The 16,223-nt window shown below is 32.3% G+C and overlaps 1 protein-coding gene across 1 annotated transcript; it reads left to right on the top strand.

The window, feature by feature from the left end:
• Positions 1–3,301: 3,301 nt before the first annotated feature.
• On the top strand, positions 3,302–14,654 carry Smp_153570 (hypothetical protein; the record flags this gene model as incomplete). The annotated part of the gene is made up of 2 exons (XM_018789355.1): positions 3,302–3,400; positions 14,598–14,654. 2 exons carry the CDS (start codon positions 3,302–3,304, stop codon positions 14,652–14,654), a joined length of 156 nt encoding a protein of 51 aa, XP_018654806.1.
• Between the last annotated feature and the right edge of the window lie 1,569 nt (positions 14,655–16,223).

The raw sequence follows: 16,223 nt of genomic DNA, 5'->3' as shown, positions 1-16,223 counted from the left end.
AGCACATTGAGAGAAAATTTCAAAATCCTTTTTATCTCTCGAGTTTCTGAGTAGATTGCAACGTCTTTATATTATGGATAGAAGGGTTAACTGTTATAGTCAATTCATATGGTTGGAGAATAGCTTTAGCTCTGATGGACTGGTAGTCTACCGAAACTCGGTTTAGATTCAATATCATAGATTATATATGGCAGAAAGATGGTATATCGCTATACCAAAGAAGTTGGTTGTGCATTGGACCTTTTACTCGTCCCTTCATCTTTAGACGTGATCATTAACGACAAGGAGTATGAAAATATCACATTCAATTACAAGTTTCTTCAGAGTATGTCAAAATGTTGATCACTTGTATGACCATTCGATTTTTAGCTATTGGGTCGAAATTCAAAATCCTGCTTCGCATACTTTAGTTTGTATGGTCAGCATTGCTAACAATCACATAATTGTTGTTGCTACGGCATTTCACCATGATATCTGAATCACCTTTTATCTTTGTTAAAACGGCCAGTTGAGCAATTTCTGTGATTTGAAGTAGGGTGATATGCGACTGATACAAATCAGTTGTAGGGTTAATGAACCTACAGATTTTCACGTTCATATGTCATTATGACATTAGTTTCACTCGTTTTACATCTGCTAATAGTTTTATGCTTACTTTCCTTACTGAATGTGGTTTTCATTTGAGCTGGAAGCGTATAGCTAAGATAGTGTTGAAATGTTAGTCCCATCTGACGTTTTATAATCAGAATAAAAACTTTGATCTACACGAACCTAAACAGAACACTTCTATACTTTGGATCTAATAATAACTTATTTCAAACATTGTAATTGGTTTGACTTCTCATCACACCTCTATGTAGCATGTTTGTCTAACCAATAAGTGTGTCATTCCATTCCAGTCAAGTGTTTTGTGAGTACATTTTCTTATAATTATCATCATAGGCCCATTGTGCTTATTTTTGTGGGGGCTATTCACTCATTTGTGTTTTTCCCTTTTCTAGATTGATGTGTGCATGCTAGAATGCATGTGTATGTGTACCTTACACACTTATTTAGATATAAAGACTGAGCCTCTCTTAAGTCAGTGACTTTAGCCAGAGACTGATTTTTATGTTTACGCATCATCACTTCGTTTGTCTGCTCATAGATGAAATGCATGTATCTTCCATACATTTCATATTTTGGCTTTTCAAATTCATGTTGCCGTAAACAATCAAATAAGCAAATGTATATGAAATTGAACGTCGGATATGTATTTTAGCTGATGTTAAACATGCTTTATGAAAATAGTGAATTTGAAGTCTATTGCTTACATATGTGTATAATAACTGGAGCATTTCGAATACCAATTGTATCATCTATATATTTTTGTTTATTTATCTCACAATCTGTTTAATAAGCTAGTTTGTTCTCTTTCAGTATATTGAAATCATATATATGTGAAAGACACAACTAAAATTATGCCGCATATATATGTTTACAACATCCCTTAAAAACTATCGGTTAATTTACCATTGGATAAGTGAAAGTAGTATAAATAAAGGAGACATAACTAGGCAACTTTTGGTGGGAAAAATGCTGATCTGAAATTTCGGAAAATTGTCTAGTAAAATTGTTTGTGTTAGCAACGTATTTTCCGGGTCCCGCCAACCTTCAGTATATCACATCTTAAAGTTAACATTCAACAGTTTATTTGATAAACCTCTACACAAATTTAATAAGCTTGAATTATCACATTTTTGTTAAACAAGATTGATACTGTAAGGACTTCGATAAAAGACCTGTGGAACTATGGGCTTATCTTTGATAATAGAGTTGAGATAGATTTCTATTTGGCTGTAGTTTATCATTACCGAGAACGTATTGAAATAAAGCATTTTCATTAAGTGGTGTAGGATTTTCTCATATTTTATTAGATATGTTGAACAAATGTTTGTTAATTTGCGGAAGAAAATTGAAATTAACATCACTATTTGAATAACATATTGAAAGGAACATAACTTGAAAATCCTTTGGAACAACTAGTCCTTATGAAGCTGACTAACAGGTTATGAGCTATCAGGATCGACTTCATATAGAAATAAGTGTAGTTAAAAAATTACGAGTTTTATAAGGTCTTCACATAGTGAATTAATCAATCGAAAATTTTAGTTAGATGCTTCTGAAACTCATATTGATTCTAAAATTTCTGAGATTAAAATCCAGTTAACGAATATTCTTGTGCAATTATCTTTCGGCGTGATTCTTGTTTCTCAGGGTGGATATTTTAGCTTTTAGTAATATATTTTGTAATATCCTAGATTCGGGGATGTGTCATGCTTGAACGGGATCCATATTTTCTTCTGTTTTTAATCTTTGCAAATGGAGATTGTAGGGTAACCAGCTCAAATATTCTGGAAAAATTGGGTATGTGCAGACTTCTAGCTTATGGTCTACATGATAATCGATATCTGTGCTTGGAGATGTCTAGTGACATGCCTCATAGTCGGTCACAGTGGTGTGTTTGCATTCATTTTCTATCTTCACCAACATCTTAGGCTTCAGTCTTCTCGTAAATTTTATGTCTTAAATCTATTGCTTTTCGGACCGCGTTTTCTAATATTTGCTCATCTTCACTATCACTATTATTTCAGTTTGACTGCCGTTCCTAGTTTTACCTCATCGAGTTGTTACAGTATGGAAGCTTGGGCTGCAGCACGTATGTCCCCCAGTTTATATCGGTTTTAACTGACTGAGAAGTATTTGGCTATATACTAACCAGTTATACATTAGGAACTAACCTCAGTTGCTATGCACTAGTACTTATGCATTGTTAACTAATCAGTAAGATTGGTCACATAAGGTTTATCAAATAGTGGAAATTTGTAGCTTAAGTGGATGAGTTGGTGCTGTTGTATAAGCTAGATTGTGTAATTGCAAACATTTCATTGTTGTGGACAGCGTCATCAATGCCTACCGTCAAAAAGTCTACCTGAAGCATGCATCGTGGCAAGCGAAAATGACCAGTTAATAGAGATACGATTTGAGGTTGATGTACGTAGCTCGAAGCGAATTATTCCATAGTAAGGATCAACATCTATGCTTATACTGTTTCCAGGCTTGAAGTACACGTGCTATGTGCTTACGACCCAAAGACTACTCAATACGGTTCTATTTTTCATTTTTGTTCATCTGGTACAATGATGCAACTAATCCCACCTAGCTTTCACAAACTCATCTTCTGGAAAGGGGGTGGGTACAAAAAGGATTTTCAGATTTAGTATTTACGAACTTCGTTTGTGGTCAATATCTCTTAACAATAATGAAAGGCGTTATTCACTTGGTTATTCGTGTAGAATTATTGGGCTGTTCACCATGGTTACGTTCTTATCATGGCATATATTATGATTCTAAAAAAATTGTATGTATACATTTCTAGGCTTCGTTTGTTGCATGGTCAATTACAGTTAAGAAACTTTGGTAATGTACTATATTACTTATGTTTCGCAAGTAGTCAAAATGTAAAACACGTTTTTCTAATATCATTGGGCAGCTATATTTATGAAGCAAGAAACGAATTTTATAACGTTTTATTTTAAGAAGATTAAAAGCAATGATATGAGAAAAATAATACAAGTACATTTAATATTTCAACACGAGTAATATAAATACACTCAAACACACTATTTTACGGTAATGAAGTCTGTTCTGAGTAAAAGTAAATGAAAAATTAGGCGAGACTATAATTTTTGGGCGACGCCTTAGTGATCTTGATAATGTACACCTACTAACTAAGGTTAAATGAGGGCTATAAAGCAATGCGAGGAATTGGAATTATGATTTACAGCTGATGATTAGGGTTAGGAATTATATTTTGGGGTTTTCATCACGAACTGACATGAGCTAAAATGCCAAAACTCTGTTTAGGCAAATGAGTAAATAAATTTCACGCCAAAATTCGAGACCTATTATCCTAAATCTGATTGATTCGTCCATAGATTTAAGTTTCGCCGTTCGAGGAGTAGCTCTGTATAAATAAATCATAAAATCTCAAAACTATTGAAAAGATTGTAGTACTATCTTAATACATATCATGTCTATAAAGTTAAGATAATTAAAAGTTGTTAAGTACAATAGCGATTTGACTGATATAGGGGAAAAATAAATCACAAATTTACTGGATGAACGTCTGATTTGTAATTTCAGCGATATTAATGGTCTTATCATCATTTCGTGTACCTAATTTACTAATGATTCTTCAAGTGAACATTTCAGGAAATTTCGGAATATTCCGTCAGTTTTTTTATATTTCATTTACAAATTGAATAGATTAGCTAATCTGTTGAGAAATCATTAGTTCTCCCCTTATACTAGGTCATTCATTGAGGTCACTTATTTGTCACATTCGGAAGCATCTATCAGTGTAGCTTAGTGAACGACAAATTAAGTGAATTACGTTATCGATCCTGCAACACATGATAGATACGGAAAATTCGTACTTAGATTTATCTGAAACTGTTTATCAAATCCAATCAGAAATTACGAGTTATACACTCCTTAACTGTTTTATCTTGAGGTCGCTGATCAATTTCATGTGTTAGATTATCGATCATAACTTTGATTCTAATTTGGTCTACTCGGCAGCCTAGTGTCTCCAAATTGAACAATTACAAGACTGACTTGCACCACTAATCTTGAGCTGACAGTTAAGCCCCTATTGATCAGTTATTTGGAAGCTCCTCTTTATACCTTTCCTTGAGTCCAAAGATCAGTAACCATCTTCTACTTTATTTGTATTTCAATCAGGCGTGGTTTTAAATACACAGACATACCGGATGGCATCACAACAAAGTTACTGTGAAAAAGGGAAACTGTAAGTAGTAGACTAGCAAGAAACTAGGAATAGTAAGTGGCATGATAGTAGTTAATGCGTTAACAGAAAGCTTATGATAAACCGAATCCATAGAATATAATTGGAATTGATAAAGGCGTATAGCTCAATTTGAAAATTTTCTGGATTTATTGTATTTTGTATTTGTAATATAAGAGATAAGAAATATTTGAGTTAACACAACAGAATAGTAATGATAAGTGTATAGAGATATAAGCAACATCTTATCTAAAATATTCCAACGTACACAATGATGATGAGTCAGTTTACCTGAATATGATATGAACTAATAAACATTTTTAGTGAAAAGATGTAAAGAGATATTTCATGGAATGATTATTGAATTTGGGGTCTTTGTTAATGAATATAATCATTTGTATAAGTTATCGGAGTCCATTTGTAAGTAATTGGAATGTACTAGATATTAATCTAAAATAAAAAACGAAAGTTACGATAAATGTTTCACTGAAAAAACAAACTACTGTCGAAATGACATAGAAGCGTTTACTCACATATGGGTCAAATAAGAGTTTATTGCTAATGGAATAAGATTTTCACAGCGTTTTTCCAATGTTTATGGATTATTTAGTGTTTATAATTCTTTCATCAACATATGTTTGGTATAGAAACTCAACTATGTAACTGGACATCCATTTGCTTTTGTATACTTTTTGAGGCCGTAAAATACTTTTTATCTCCTGTATATTAATTTACATTTTCTGTATACAACTGCTAATGTATTAACATGGTGGCGTTAGTAGACTCTGACTTAGTGATCATATCTAAATTTAGTCACACACCTTTGGGCCATAGAAGTACTTTCTATCTAGTGCACAGTAATTTATTCTTTATTTACTGAAAAAATCTGTAAAACTGTCTTCTTCAAAACGGTCATTTATGTGATACATATATAGTCATCATTTTTATAGTTTTGGGAAAAAGTAGACAGGATGACCTGTTAGTTATATGTGGAGAAATTCGAATATTTCAATTCTACCTGAAATTTGTGTGTTCAGAAGAACAATGAAGTCTACATGAATGAATCATGTAGATTAGAGAACGAAACTTTGCCGAAAAGTGTATGATGTAGAAAAGAGCTAAATATAATAACGATTAATTTTTAACTAGTTTTTGTCCAATGAAAAAACCTTTTGGAAATGAGTACTATGTAGAAAAGAGAATTATATTGTCAAGTAAAAACAGACTTAATGTAACAAATTTAGCAAGAATTTTGAAGGTTTTTTTCCCGGTAAGAGCATAATGTACTGATAGCTTTGAGTTGACCAGTAACAATTAGGATAGTACCTCTTATGTTTTGTGCAGAATTCAATGTACTGTGATCACGTATGTTGTTATTGACTAAATGAAAAATGGAAATACTTGGTCTGTAAAATGCTTGAAGTCAATAAACATATCTATTTTGCAACAAAAACGTAAATTTCGGTAATGATTGACATTAATTACACAACATACCTGATCCTAATGCAGACTGTGTGTTTAAGTACTTGGTGTCGTTTATTGCGTAATCAAGTGTTTAGGGAAGCTGAATGATGTTCTCCCATTTTTACGCTTACTCTGAATGTCAGCTCGAAATTACTGAAGTTTGTAAACGGAAAGGTGGTGAAGCACTGAATTATAGCTGATATCAGTTCGTGTTGGAAACCTTGATCCAAATTTGTGAAACTAACTCAAAACTCCAGTTTAACACTTAATACTTGACCCTAACCTATTTCGGGATTAGAATTGATTCCAGTTGGTGACAAAAGTCCTATAAGTTGATTACCCCAACTCACGACACTAACCCGACTCCTAAAATATGTATATCAACGTATACGTAAAACTGACCTATTTCCTCTACGATGAATAATTTGACATGTGTGAGTTAATTATTTGAATCCAAGCTGTTATTCCACTGTTATTTTACTACTTCACATTGCAGCGTTTGTTGACTGACTGACAAGTTTCCAAAGGACGTCAGCATATTATAGTTTCATCTCTGTCTGAAAATCGAAAATATCATGTAATAGGAATTCGTCCGTATGGATACAGAATGCTCGTCTACTCAAACGGTTTTAAGAAAGCCGAATCGGTCTTAATCCCTAGATTGTTGCTGAGCAGAGCGAATAGGTTAAGATTAAGGATTTAGCGTTGTAGAAAATGAATTCAGTTTAGATTAGATAGTTACGGTCAAGATTTAGTGACGCCGTTTATTTGAGTATCAAGTGCCATCTACACGAACAATTTTAAACTTATCAATTGCTTAAATCATCATCTTCGCTCTCTAATGGAAAAGGTTAATCTTTCATCATCATAATATAAGACATAATTCATTCAATTTAGAATTTCTCTCAGTAACCTTGATTTCCTTGGTTTTAATTTTTTATATTATGCTTTTTATATATTATGCTTTTGCCTAGCATTCTGATAAAATTTAAACTGTATTACATACTTTTATTTACAGTATATCAAGTAATCAAAGTTGTAACATTCTAAACATTGATTGGTTTACGATTGATTGATGACTGACCTCCTGTAGGACTGAGATGTTGACTATGTCCAACCACTATCTTATTTATGGGTTTCTTCTTATTTCAATCAAATTATTTAATCATTGATAAAGTCTATTTCTTCTAATGAACATTATATATTTTGATTCGTTAATAATCAGGATCTTTCACGGTCAGAAAGGTTTTATGAACAACTTGATTTTATATTTTTGTTATATATTATTTGTTAAAAAACAAATCAGAAGGGCGTTTAATGGAGATTTTAGTAATTTTATATAGTTGAAATCACGGCCGTCCAGTGCTTCCAGGTTTTCCATGGTGGTCTAGCTTCAATTGATTCATGATTTCAACTATATAAAAAAATAAATGACCAATTTCAAAAGTCTTTTTTTTTGTTCTGATAATTTTTAAAGTCATGAAATTGTGAATCAAAATGGTAAAATCTATCATGAATTATGTTTTTCAAAATATGAAAAATTCCCATATTGTGATTTAGAATAACATATATATGCAAACAATATTGTTTTCGATTAGATCCTCATCAGGCTTTACTCTAATATACAGTAATATTTATATGTATATATGAAATTATCAGAAGGGGGTTTTGTGGAGATTTTAGTAATTTTATATAGTTGAGATCATGAGTCAATTGAAGCTAGATCACCATGGAAAACCTGGAAGCACTGAACGGTTGTCTCGTCCTATTGTGGGACTCCTCATCAGTGTGCATCCACGATCCTGCCTCATGAGATTCGAACCCAGGACCTATCAGTCTCGCGCCAGAGCACTTAACCGATAGACCACTGAGCCGACATCCAACGGTTTCAATGTCTAACTTCAACCAATCCACGTAATCTGAGCAACCATTCACCAATGTCATCAGTGAGTTGATATGTCTGCAACAGACTTGGTAGAACTCCACTGGTTACTGCTTCTCACTAGAACTCAAGGAAATACCTCATGGAGCCAGTCACTAGTGAGTATATTATCATTATCGGAAGGGGTTTTTGTGGAAATTTTAGTAATTTCATATAGTTGAGATCATCATAGTGGTCTAGCTTCAATTGACTCATGATCTCAACTATATGTGAAATTATTAAACCAATCAAGGTAGTTTATAAGTTAATGATTATCTGAACACTTCTTATTACGTAATCTTATAATTTTTTATGAATGTTATTTCATTGTCTATATTTTTTTTCCATTATGTAACATTGATTCAAGCCTTTATTATTCTTATCACAACTAGTATACCTGTCATCCCACTACCAATTTGTACTTTTCACTTATTATTTCTTAGTTATGTAATTTATTCCAATTGTGTTTTTGTTTGTTTGTTTATTATTCGATATTTATGTAGACTGACAGAAAAAAATAATTTGGATTCTAACAAAATTTTTTTTCTTTGAAAAATCGTTGTTTAATTATTGCTATAAGTTTATAAAATTAATCGAATTAAATTATGCATCTTTTTGTTTCGCTCCTTTTTTTTTTTAAAAAAAAAATAATCTTAAACTTGTAAACATTTTAGAAAAAGTTCAATATTCTAAGATTAACAGAATGATCGAATCTATGTGTTACTTGATATTCTTTGTAAAGTATAAAGAATTTAAGAGAAAAAACAAAACAACAACAACAACAATAATTGTTTAATACAGAACTTTATATTAGATCTAGATATGACTTTTATACACTGGGGAACCTTAACTTTAATTTACTCAATAACAGGAAAAAATAAACAAACCAAATATAACTGATGTTAAAGTTATTTCTATCGATTAATAGTTTGGAGGTTTTTAAAATAAATAGATTGACATAATATCTTCTTTTTTTTGAATGTTTCACATTACAGCTGAAGTGGAAATTAGGAAAAGACGTTAGAAGTGGATAAGATATACATTGTGGAAATCATCAAACTACATCAGGAGACAAGCGCTAACTTGGAATCCTTAAGGGAAATGGACAATTGGAAGACCAAAGAACACATTGAGTTGAAAACTGAAAGCAGATATGAAAAGGATGAATAGCAACTAGAAATAAGTGGAAAGGATTGTTCGAAACAGAGTTGGATGGTGAATGCTGGTAGGCGGCCTATGTTTCTCTACGACGGGTATCAGGCGTAAGTAAGTAGGTACCAACTCATTATTTGTATAAACATAATAATCATGATAATTTTCGATTATTTCAAAATATATGAATTTTAGTTCCTAGTGATTTGAAGTTTCTCCTACTTGTCTTATATTCCTGGGTTTGAATCTCGCGAGGCGGGATCGTGGATGCGCACTGCTGAGTAGTCCCACAATAGGACGAAACGGCCATCAAGTGCTTCCAGGTTTTCCATGGTACTCTAGCTTCAATCGACTCATGATTTCAACTACGAAAATACTAAAATATCCACAAAACCTCTTCTAATTATCTCATTGTAATTAGTTCTCAAGTTCGTTTTTTTAGTTTATTGTACCATTGGATATCAAGTTACAATCTTATTTTAATTTGACAAAAAATCTAATTAACGAGAATAAGTTAAAATTATAAACCATCTATACTAATATTGTTTCAATGTAAATTTCTCTTCTAAAAATGAGTTTTTTTTGTTTCATAAACGTCACTAGATTCATTATCTCATCTACAGACTACTTTTATTCTGTCAATAAAACATTATTATTATGACAAATCTAACTTAATCTATTAATGTTAGTTAATCCACTTGGTTAACAAGATCTTTTAATATGTATTTCTGGAAAGAAAACAATATTTATTGTTTTCTTTGTCACATTTATAACTTTTTACCAAAAGGGTTATGTTGATTTTACATTGAGTAATTCTTAATCCAACTTCTTCATCTAATATTTAATATCAGAAAGAAGTTTTGTTGAGATTATAGCAATGGAATAGTTCATTTCATAAGTCAATTAAAGCTAGACTACCACGGAAAACCTGGAAGCACTGGACGGCGGTTTCATCTTATTGTGGGACTCCTCAGCAGTGCGCACCCGTGATCCCGCTCGCGGTATTCGAACCCAGAACCTTCGGTGTCGCGCGCAAGCGCATGCGGTAGCAACGCACTGAAGACAATGGTATATGGTGGCTCAATTTCGTGAATTGGTTGGAGTCAAACATCAACACTGTTGGATGCCGAGTCAGTGGTCTAGATGTTAAGCTCTAGCGCACGAGGCCGATGGTCCTGGGTGTTGTATCCCGAAGAGAATTATGAATGGTAACTTTGAGAACCATTTATGGAACAATATTAGGAATATATTTTTATCGTATAATCGCTATATAACTACAGTATTCATATTCGTGTCCCCCCTATTGCAAGCTTTATTTTGACCCATAGGCTACTGCTGTACGATTTACCATTCCTGAGTTATACCCAGTCTATTAATTACTGCCCCCCTATTCACAGCCACATTTGGCTAAATCATGTACAAATGTTATTTTCTATTTTATGGTACGTTGTGGTTAGTGTGGTTGGTATATAAATTCAGTATGTTTGAAATAATGATTTGTACCACAGAGGCTGTTCTGGACGTAACTGGCCGGGCTAGGCAGAAGCAGGACCGGTGCGTACTCTGGACTGCTCCTACGGCCGTCGTGTGTCACTGTTCCGATCGATAACTCGCTGCTCTCTGATTGACGGTCTATCATGTCATACGTTAACAGGGTATCCACTCGGCCACTAGTCCAAACACTGGGTTCAAATCCTGCGTGCGAGATCGTCGATGCCTATTTCTTAGGAGTCCCATAATAAGATGAAATGGCCGTCTAGTGCTTCCAGGTTCTCCATGATGGCATAGCTTTAATTGACTCATGAACTCAACTAATATTTAATAGTTTAAGTTCATTTATTCGAATAAAACTGTTAGCTGAGTCTAATTAAATTTTTATATATCCTGTTTTCAACTTAAATTATATCATCCTTGTATAAGATACATGAAAACAGATTTTTTAATTGAGAGTAAGTCAATATGTAAATGGAAGACTTCTAATCTTTCTATATACATCAATAGTTTTGAAAACTTTTAACTAGATTAAGGTGGATTCATTTAAAGTGTTTTAGACATCTATTCTTGTTTCACTCATTAGTTTTCATCAATCGATACGGGTTCCCAAAAAAAAATCCTCTAGAAACTTCGATTTTTGTGTAACAGTTATCTTTTTAATAAGATCATTTTCATAGCTTCTTTTAATAAATTTTTTTCAGCAAACATTACTCAATCCTTCCATTAGTTCATTAATTCAATTACCTTAACGAAGAATAGTATAATAACTATATTCACTTAAATACTCTAGATGCCAGTCCTCTAATAGAAAAAAATTATGATATTGTAAGTTATTTTAAGCTTATATCTAAATATATACATGACATATTTAGGATCTATTCATACTTACTTTTGTTTTCTATATAACGTAAAATAAATTGCAATAATCCGAGATGTCTTCAGTCACTTGCTTATTATCTGTTATATCGATTGCCTGAGTGCCCTCTTTATATATGACATGATGATCCCCGCCAATCAGTGAGGAGTGAATTATCGATCAGAGCAATAACACACGGAAACCGTATGAGCAGTTTTGAGTACTTATCAGTCCTGCTTTCTGCCTAGCCCAGCTAGTTAAGTCCAGAACACCAATAACAGCCTCTGCAATATGAATCATTATTCTCAAACATACTGGGTTTATATAACAATCAAACTAACCACATCGTACCATAAAATAGAAAATAATATTTGTACAAGATTTGGCTAAATGTGACTGTGAACAGGGGGAACAGTAATTAATAAACTGGATATAACTCAGGAATGGTAAATCGTATAATAATAGTCTAGGGGTCAAAATAAAGCTCATAATAAAAGGAACATTAATATGAATACTTAAGTTATTTAAAGATTATACAATCGGAAATACACATATCATATTCGTCCATAAATAGTTCTCAAAGTTACCATTCATAAATCGCTTCGGGTTATAACATTATGAAGTTACCTTAAATAAATTTCTTTATTTAAAAGAAGTGAAGTTCGTACTACTCATATGAATTTTGAGAAACTAATAAGCACTTACCTTTTTTATTGTAAGCTAGAAATTACTAATTTGTTCACTAGTCTTATTGAGTTAACATTTAGATTATTACGTCTCTTCAAACTTTTAAAATAGACACTTATCACCTTAGAAAAAGAAAAACAACTCAGCTTCATTCTTATCATGTGAATAGTCATGATATTATTAACTTTATAAAATCTTACTCATGTATAATAGATTATATAATTTCTTGATAAGAAAAAAAACAAACAGTCGGAATAATTGATAACATTGTGTAAACAAATATAGTTCAATAATTAATCAATACAAGTTTATTACTGTTAACCGATAACAAAAAGAGAAAATTCATTATTTTCAGAAGGGGGTTTTGTGGAGATTTTAGTAATTTTATATCGTTAAAATCATGAGTCAATTGAAGCTAGATCACCATGGAAAACCTGGAAGCACTGAACGGCCGTTTCGTCCTATTGTGGGACTCCACATCAGTATGCATCCGCGAGATTTGAACCTAGGAGGAGTCCCACAATAAGACGAAACGGCCATCTAGTGCCTTCACGTTTCTCATGGTCGTCTAGCTTCAATTGACTCCTGAATTCAACTATATATCATTATTTCCCATTATTGATTTCTTTATGTCCTACTCATATCAAAAAGAAAATGTATATAGTCATACTTTATGAAACAAAATAAACAGATTGAACAAATTTAGTGATCTAAAAATTTTCATGTTTCTAAAAAAAAAAAACTGGATGTTTCTAAATTATCTGATCATCAATTGGAGTTTTTGTAGAGTATAACACTAAAATATCTAACAAATGTCCATTGTTTCATACTTTTCAATTGTTCAATTTATTATGTCAATGATAAAAAAATTAACTTTAAACTATACAAATTTAACTAACTTCTAAAATAAAAAAAACCTCTATTAATTTAATGAATAGTTTAAATGAATGTTTAAAAAGTAGTATATAATAAATTTCTGATAGATATTTATGTAATATTTCAATAGTTGAGATCATTATTCAATTGAAGGTGAAAAGAGCGCTTTTGGCGCGAAAACAACGAAATTCAAATTTTCAAAATAAAGTCCTAAAACAGTCATTTATCAAGTGAGTTCTTGGGATTTAACGTCCCCAAAAGGAGTACACTTTTTTAATTCTTTGCTCACTAATTGCTGAGATGCTACATTCACTTTATTCTGATATCATAAAATGAATAATCACTGTGAATTAGGTCATAAATAAAAGTCAGGTATAAAAAGTTAGGTCTAATAGTCAAACACTAAGGAACGAAATGATTATACATAGGATCCATTATTCAATTTACAGCATCAGTTGTCTTAAACAGATGTATTGAGTTTACATAGTTTAAATCACAAAGTAATCTTAGCTAGACCACCACTGAAAACCTGGAAGCAGTGGATGGTCATTTTATCCCTATGCGACTTCACAGTACTGAGAATCTACGACCACGCATCCAGAAATCACTAGTGACGAGCTTTAAGATATGGTTCATGGAGTTTCAATATAAGTGTGTGACAAATGAAGTTCAGGCACATCGGGTTTGAAGCAGTTATCCACCAAAGCCACTTGGTGACGTTCTCTCTTAATACCGCGAATTGACTGATTTTAGATATTAACACCGTTGGATCCTGGCTCAGTAGTCTAGAATTTAAGTTAATAGATTCAACATTTTTGTTGCTGAGGTAATAGAGTTGTTATATACACCAAACTCTGGACAAATCAGTAACTGATATTCATACATTAATATACATATAAAACACTTGTGTGCGATTAAAGTTGAGATTAGTTGAGCATCCATGAAACACTTCAAAAATATCCTAGGTATTACTATTTGTATCCGTTCAACACAACTCTATGATGTTAAGGATACCCAAATGTGACAGTTTTTATGACATCGAATATTTTAATGAACAATAAATGTGAAATGGATTTATGAAGGAAAATCCAAAGAAGATGTGCAAATAATATACTTAATGTATGATTTTCATACCTTGCTAAGCTACTATGACTGCATTAGTTGGTTTTCCCCATCTAGGTTTTTATCCACCACATAATGACTGTGGATACCTTTACCAAAATTATTTGGAATAACTTGTTTGTTGGAATTTCTTATTTAATACTATGTATGTATTTGTTTTTATACATAAATAATAGATTCTAGATCAAAATCACCTCCGCAAATTAATGAAAGTTTTGAATATTGCAAAATAGTCCAGTTTGTTGACATTTTATAGAAGGTGCACACACTGAAGTTCATCAATGTTTAAATGAAAACTTGACGGGATTTCTTTAGTTTCAGATGTAAATTAAATTTACGCTATTTACAAATGGATAATTTTAGTAAAATAAACATCATCTTAGACATTAGCCACAATCATATATGATAAATAACTTATATTGGTAATCTGTGCCAAAATTCCCATCAAGGATATAAAATGGATGTCAGTTCACGGATTTTATTTTACGTTTTACACAGTGTCATTTTTTATCACTTTCTAGTTTAGTGAACTAGAACAAAAATGGGGACAATCGAATGTATTTGAACACAAAATTATAAAACATATTAGTAAAATCTGAGAATCATACAGTAAATACTTCATTTGTAAAATGTCAATCAATTGTCGCTAACTCGATTGTTTCTTCTGCAAAATGTCAATCAATCGTCTTCGACTTCATTGTTCCTTTGTTTCCATACCAACCATTCTTTATTCTCGTCCTCTTTTCTTTGATCTTTTTAACCTCCTGCCTCCCGGCATTTCACTTTTGATTGACGTTACATGCTACTTATATCTGTCGGCATCAGTAGCACAAATCACACTATTAGCATTTACAAGAGCTCAAAAATTTCAGTAAATAAATAATAAATTTCAGAAGGGGATTTGTGGAGATTTCAGTATATTTCAAAGTTGAAATCATGAGTCAATTGAAGCTAGACCACCATCGAAAACCTGGAAGCACTGGACGGCCGTTTCGTCCTATTATGGGACTCCTCAGCAGTGCGCATCCACGAACCCACTCTCGTGGGATTCGAACCCAGGACCTACCAGTTACGAGCCAGAGCCCTTAACCGATTTCATTAAAATCTAAGATTTAAGGTATTTACATTATATCTACTAATGTAATTGATATTTGAAATATATATGTGACTAGAAAAGTTGTTTAATTAAACGCGTTTAGGGAAGAAATTTTATTTTCTAAATATGATAATTTTTGATTCATTCTACACTATGTATGGATAATCAGTTTACTGATATATCTCATTTTCGAATCAGTCATTAATAAATGAATAGTCATATTTAATTATTCCTATCACAAAGAAAATATCTAATATGATATGGTAATCAGTGATTGAAGTGACTGAGATGTCAGAGCCCTACTAAACATTTTTGTTGAGATGTACATATCGTTTTTTGAAAGACATCTGTTATGAAACTACATAAAAAGAGCGACAGTTGAAAACTGTTTCAGACACCATTTGAACTTGATATTTCTGGTAACAGTTCGCCATAAGCTCTGACTCAACTAACAGCATCTGAGTAGAGAGCTTTTACAAGGTTGATGTATTTCAATAACAAACATTATTTTAAAATATCTTGATCAGCAGAGCTGAATGGTACTTCAAAGTGAAGGGGGGGTAGATACAACTGTAGCCGGTCGACACTATGTATGTTTGTGTTATAAAACCTGATGAAGAGTGCAAATTTGACCAAGAGTTTCATGCTCAGGTCTGAAAGTAGCTTGATTTTCTCGAGTTTTCTTTTCATGAGCTCTGATATAGTG

The sequence above is a fragment of the Schistosoma mansoni genome, chromosome W (assembly GCF_000237925.1).
Source record: "Schistosoma mansoni strain Puerto Rico chromosome W, complete genome".
NCBI lineage: Eukaryota > Metazoa > Platyhelminthes > Trematoda > Strigeidida > Schistosomatidae > Schistosoma > Schistosoma mansoni.
Note: the sequence above shows the minus strand (reverse complement) of the source record. Positions and strands in the feature narration are given on the sequence as shown.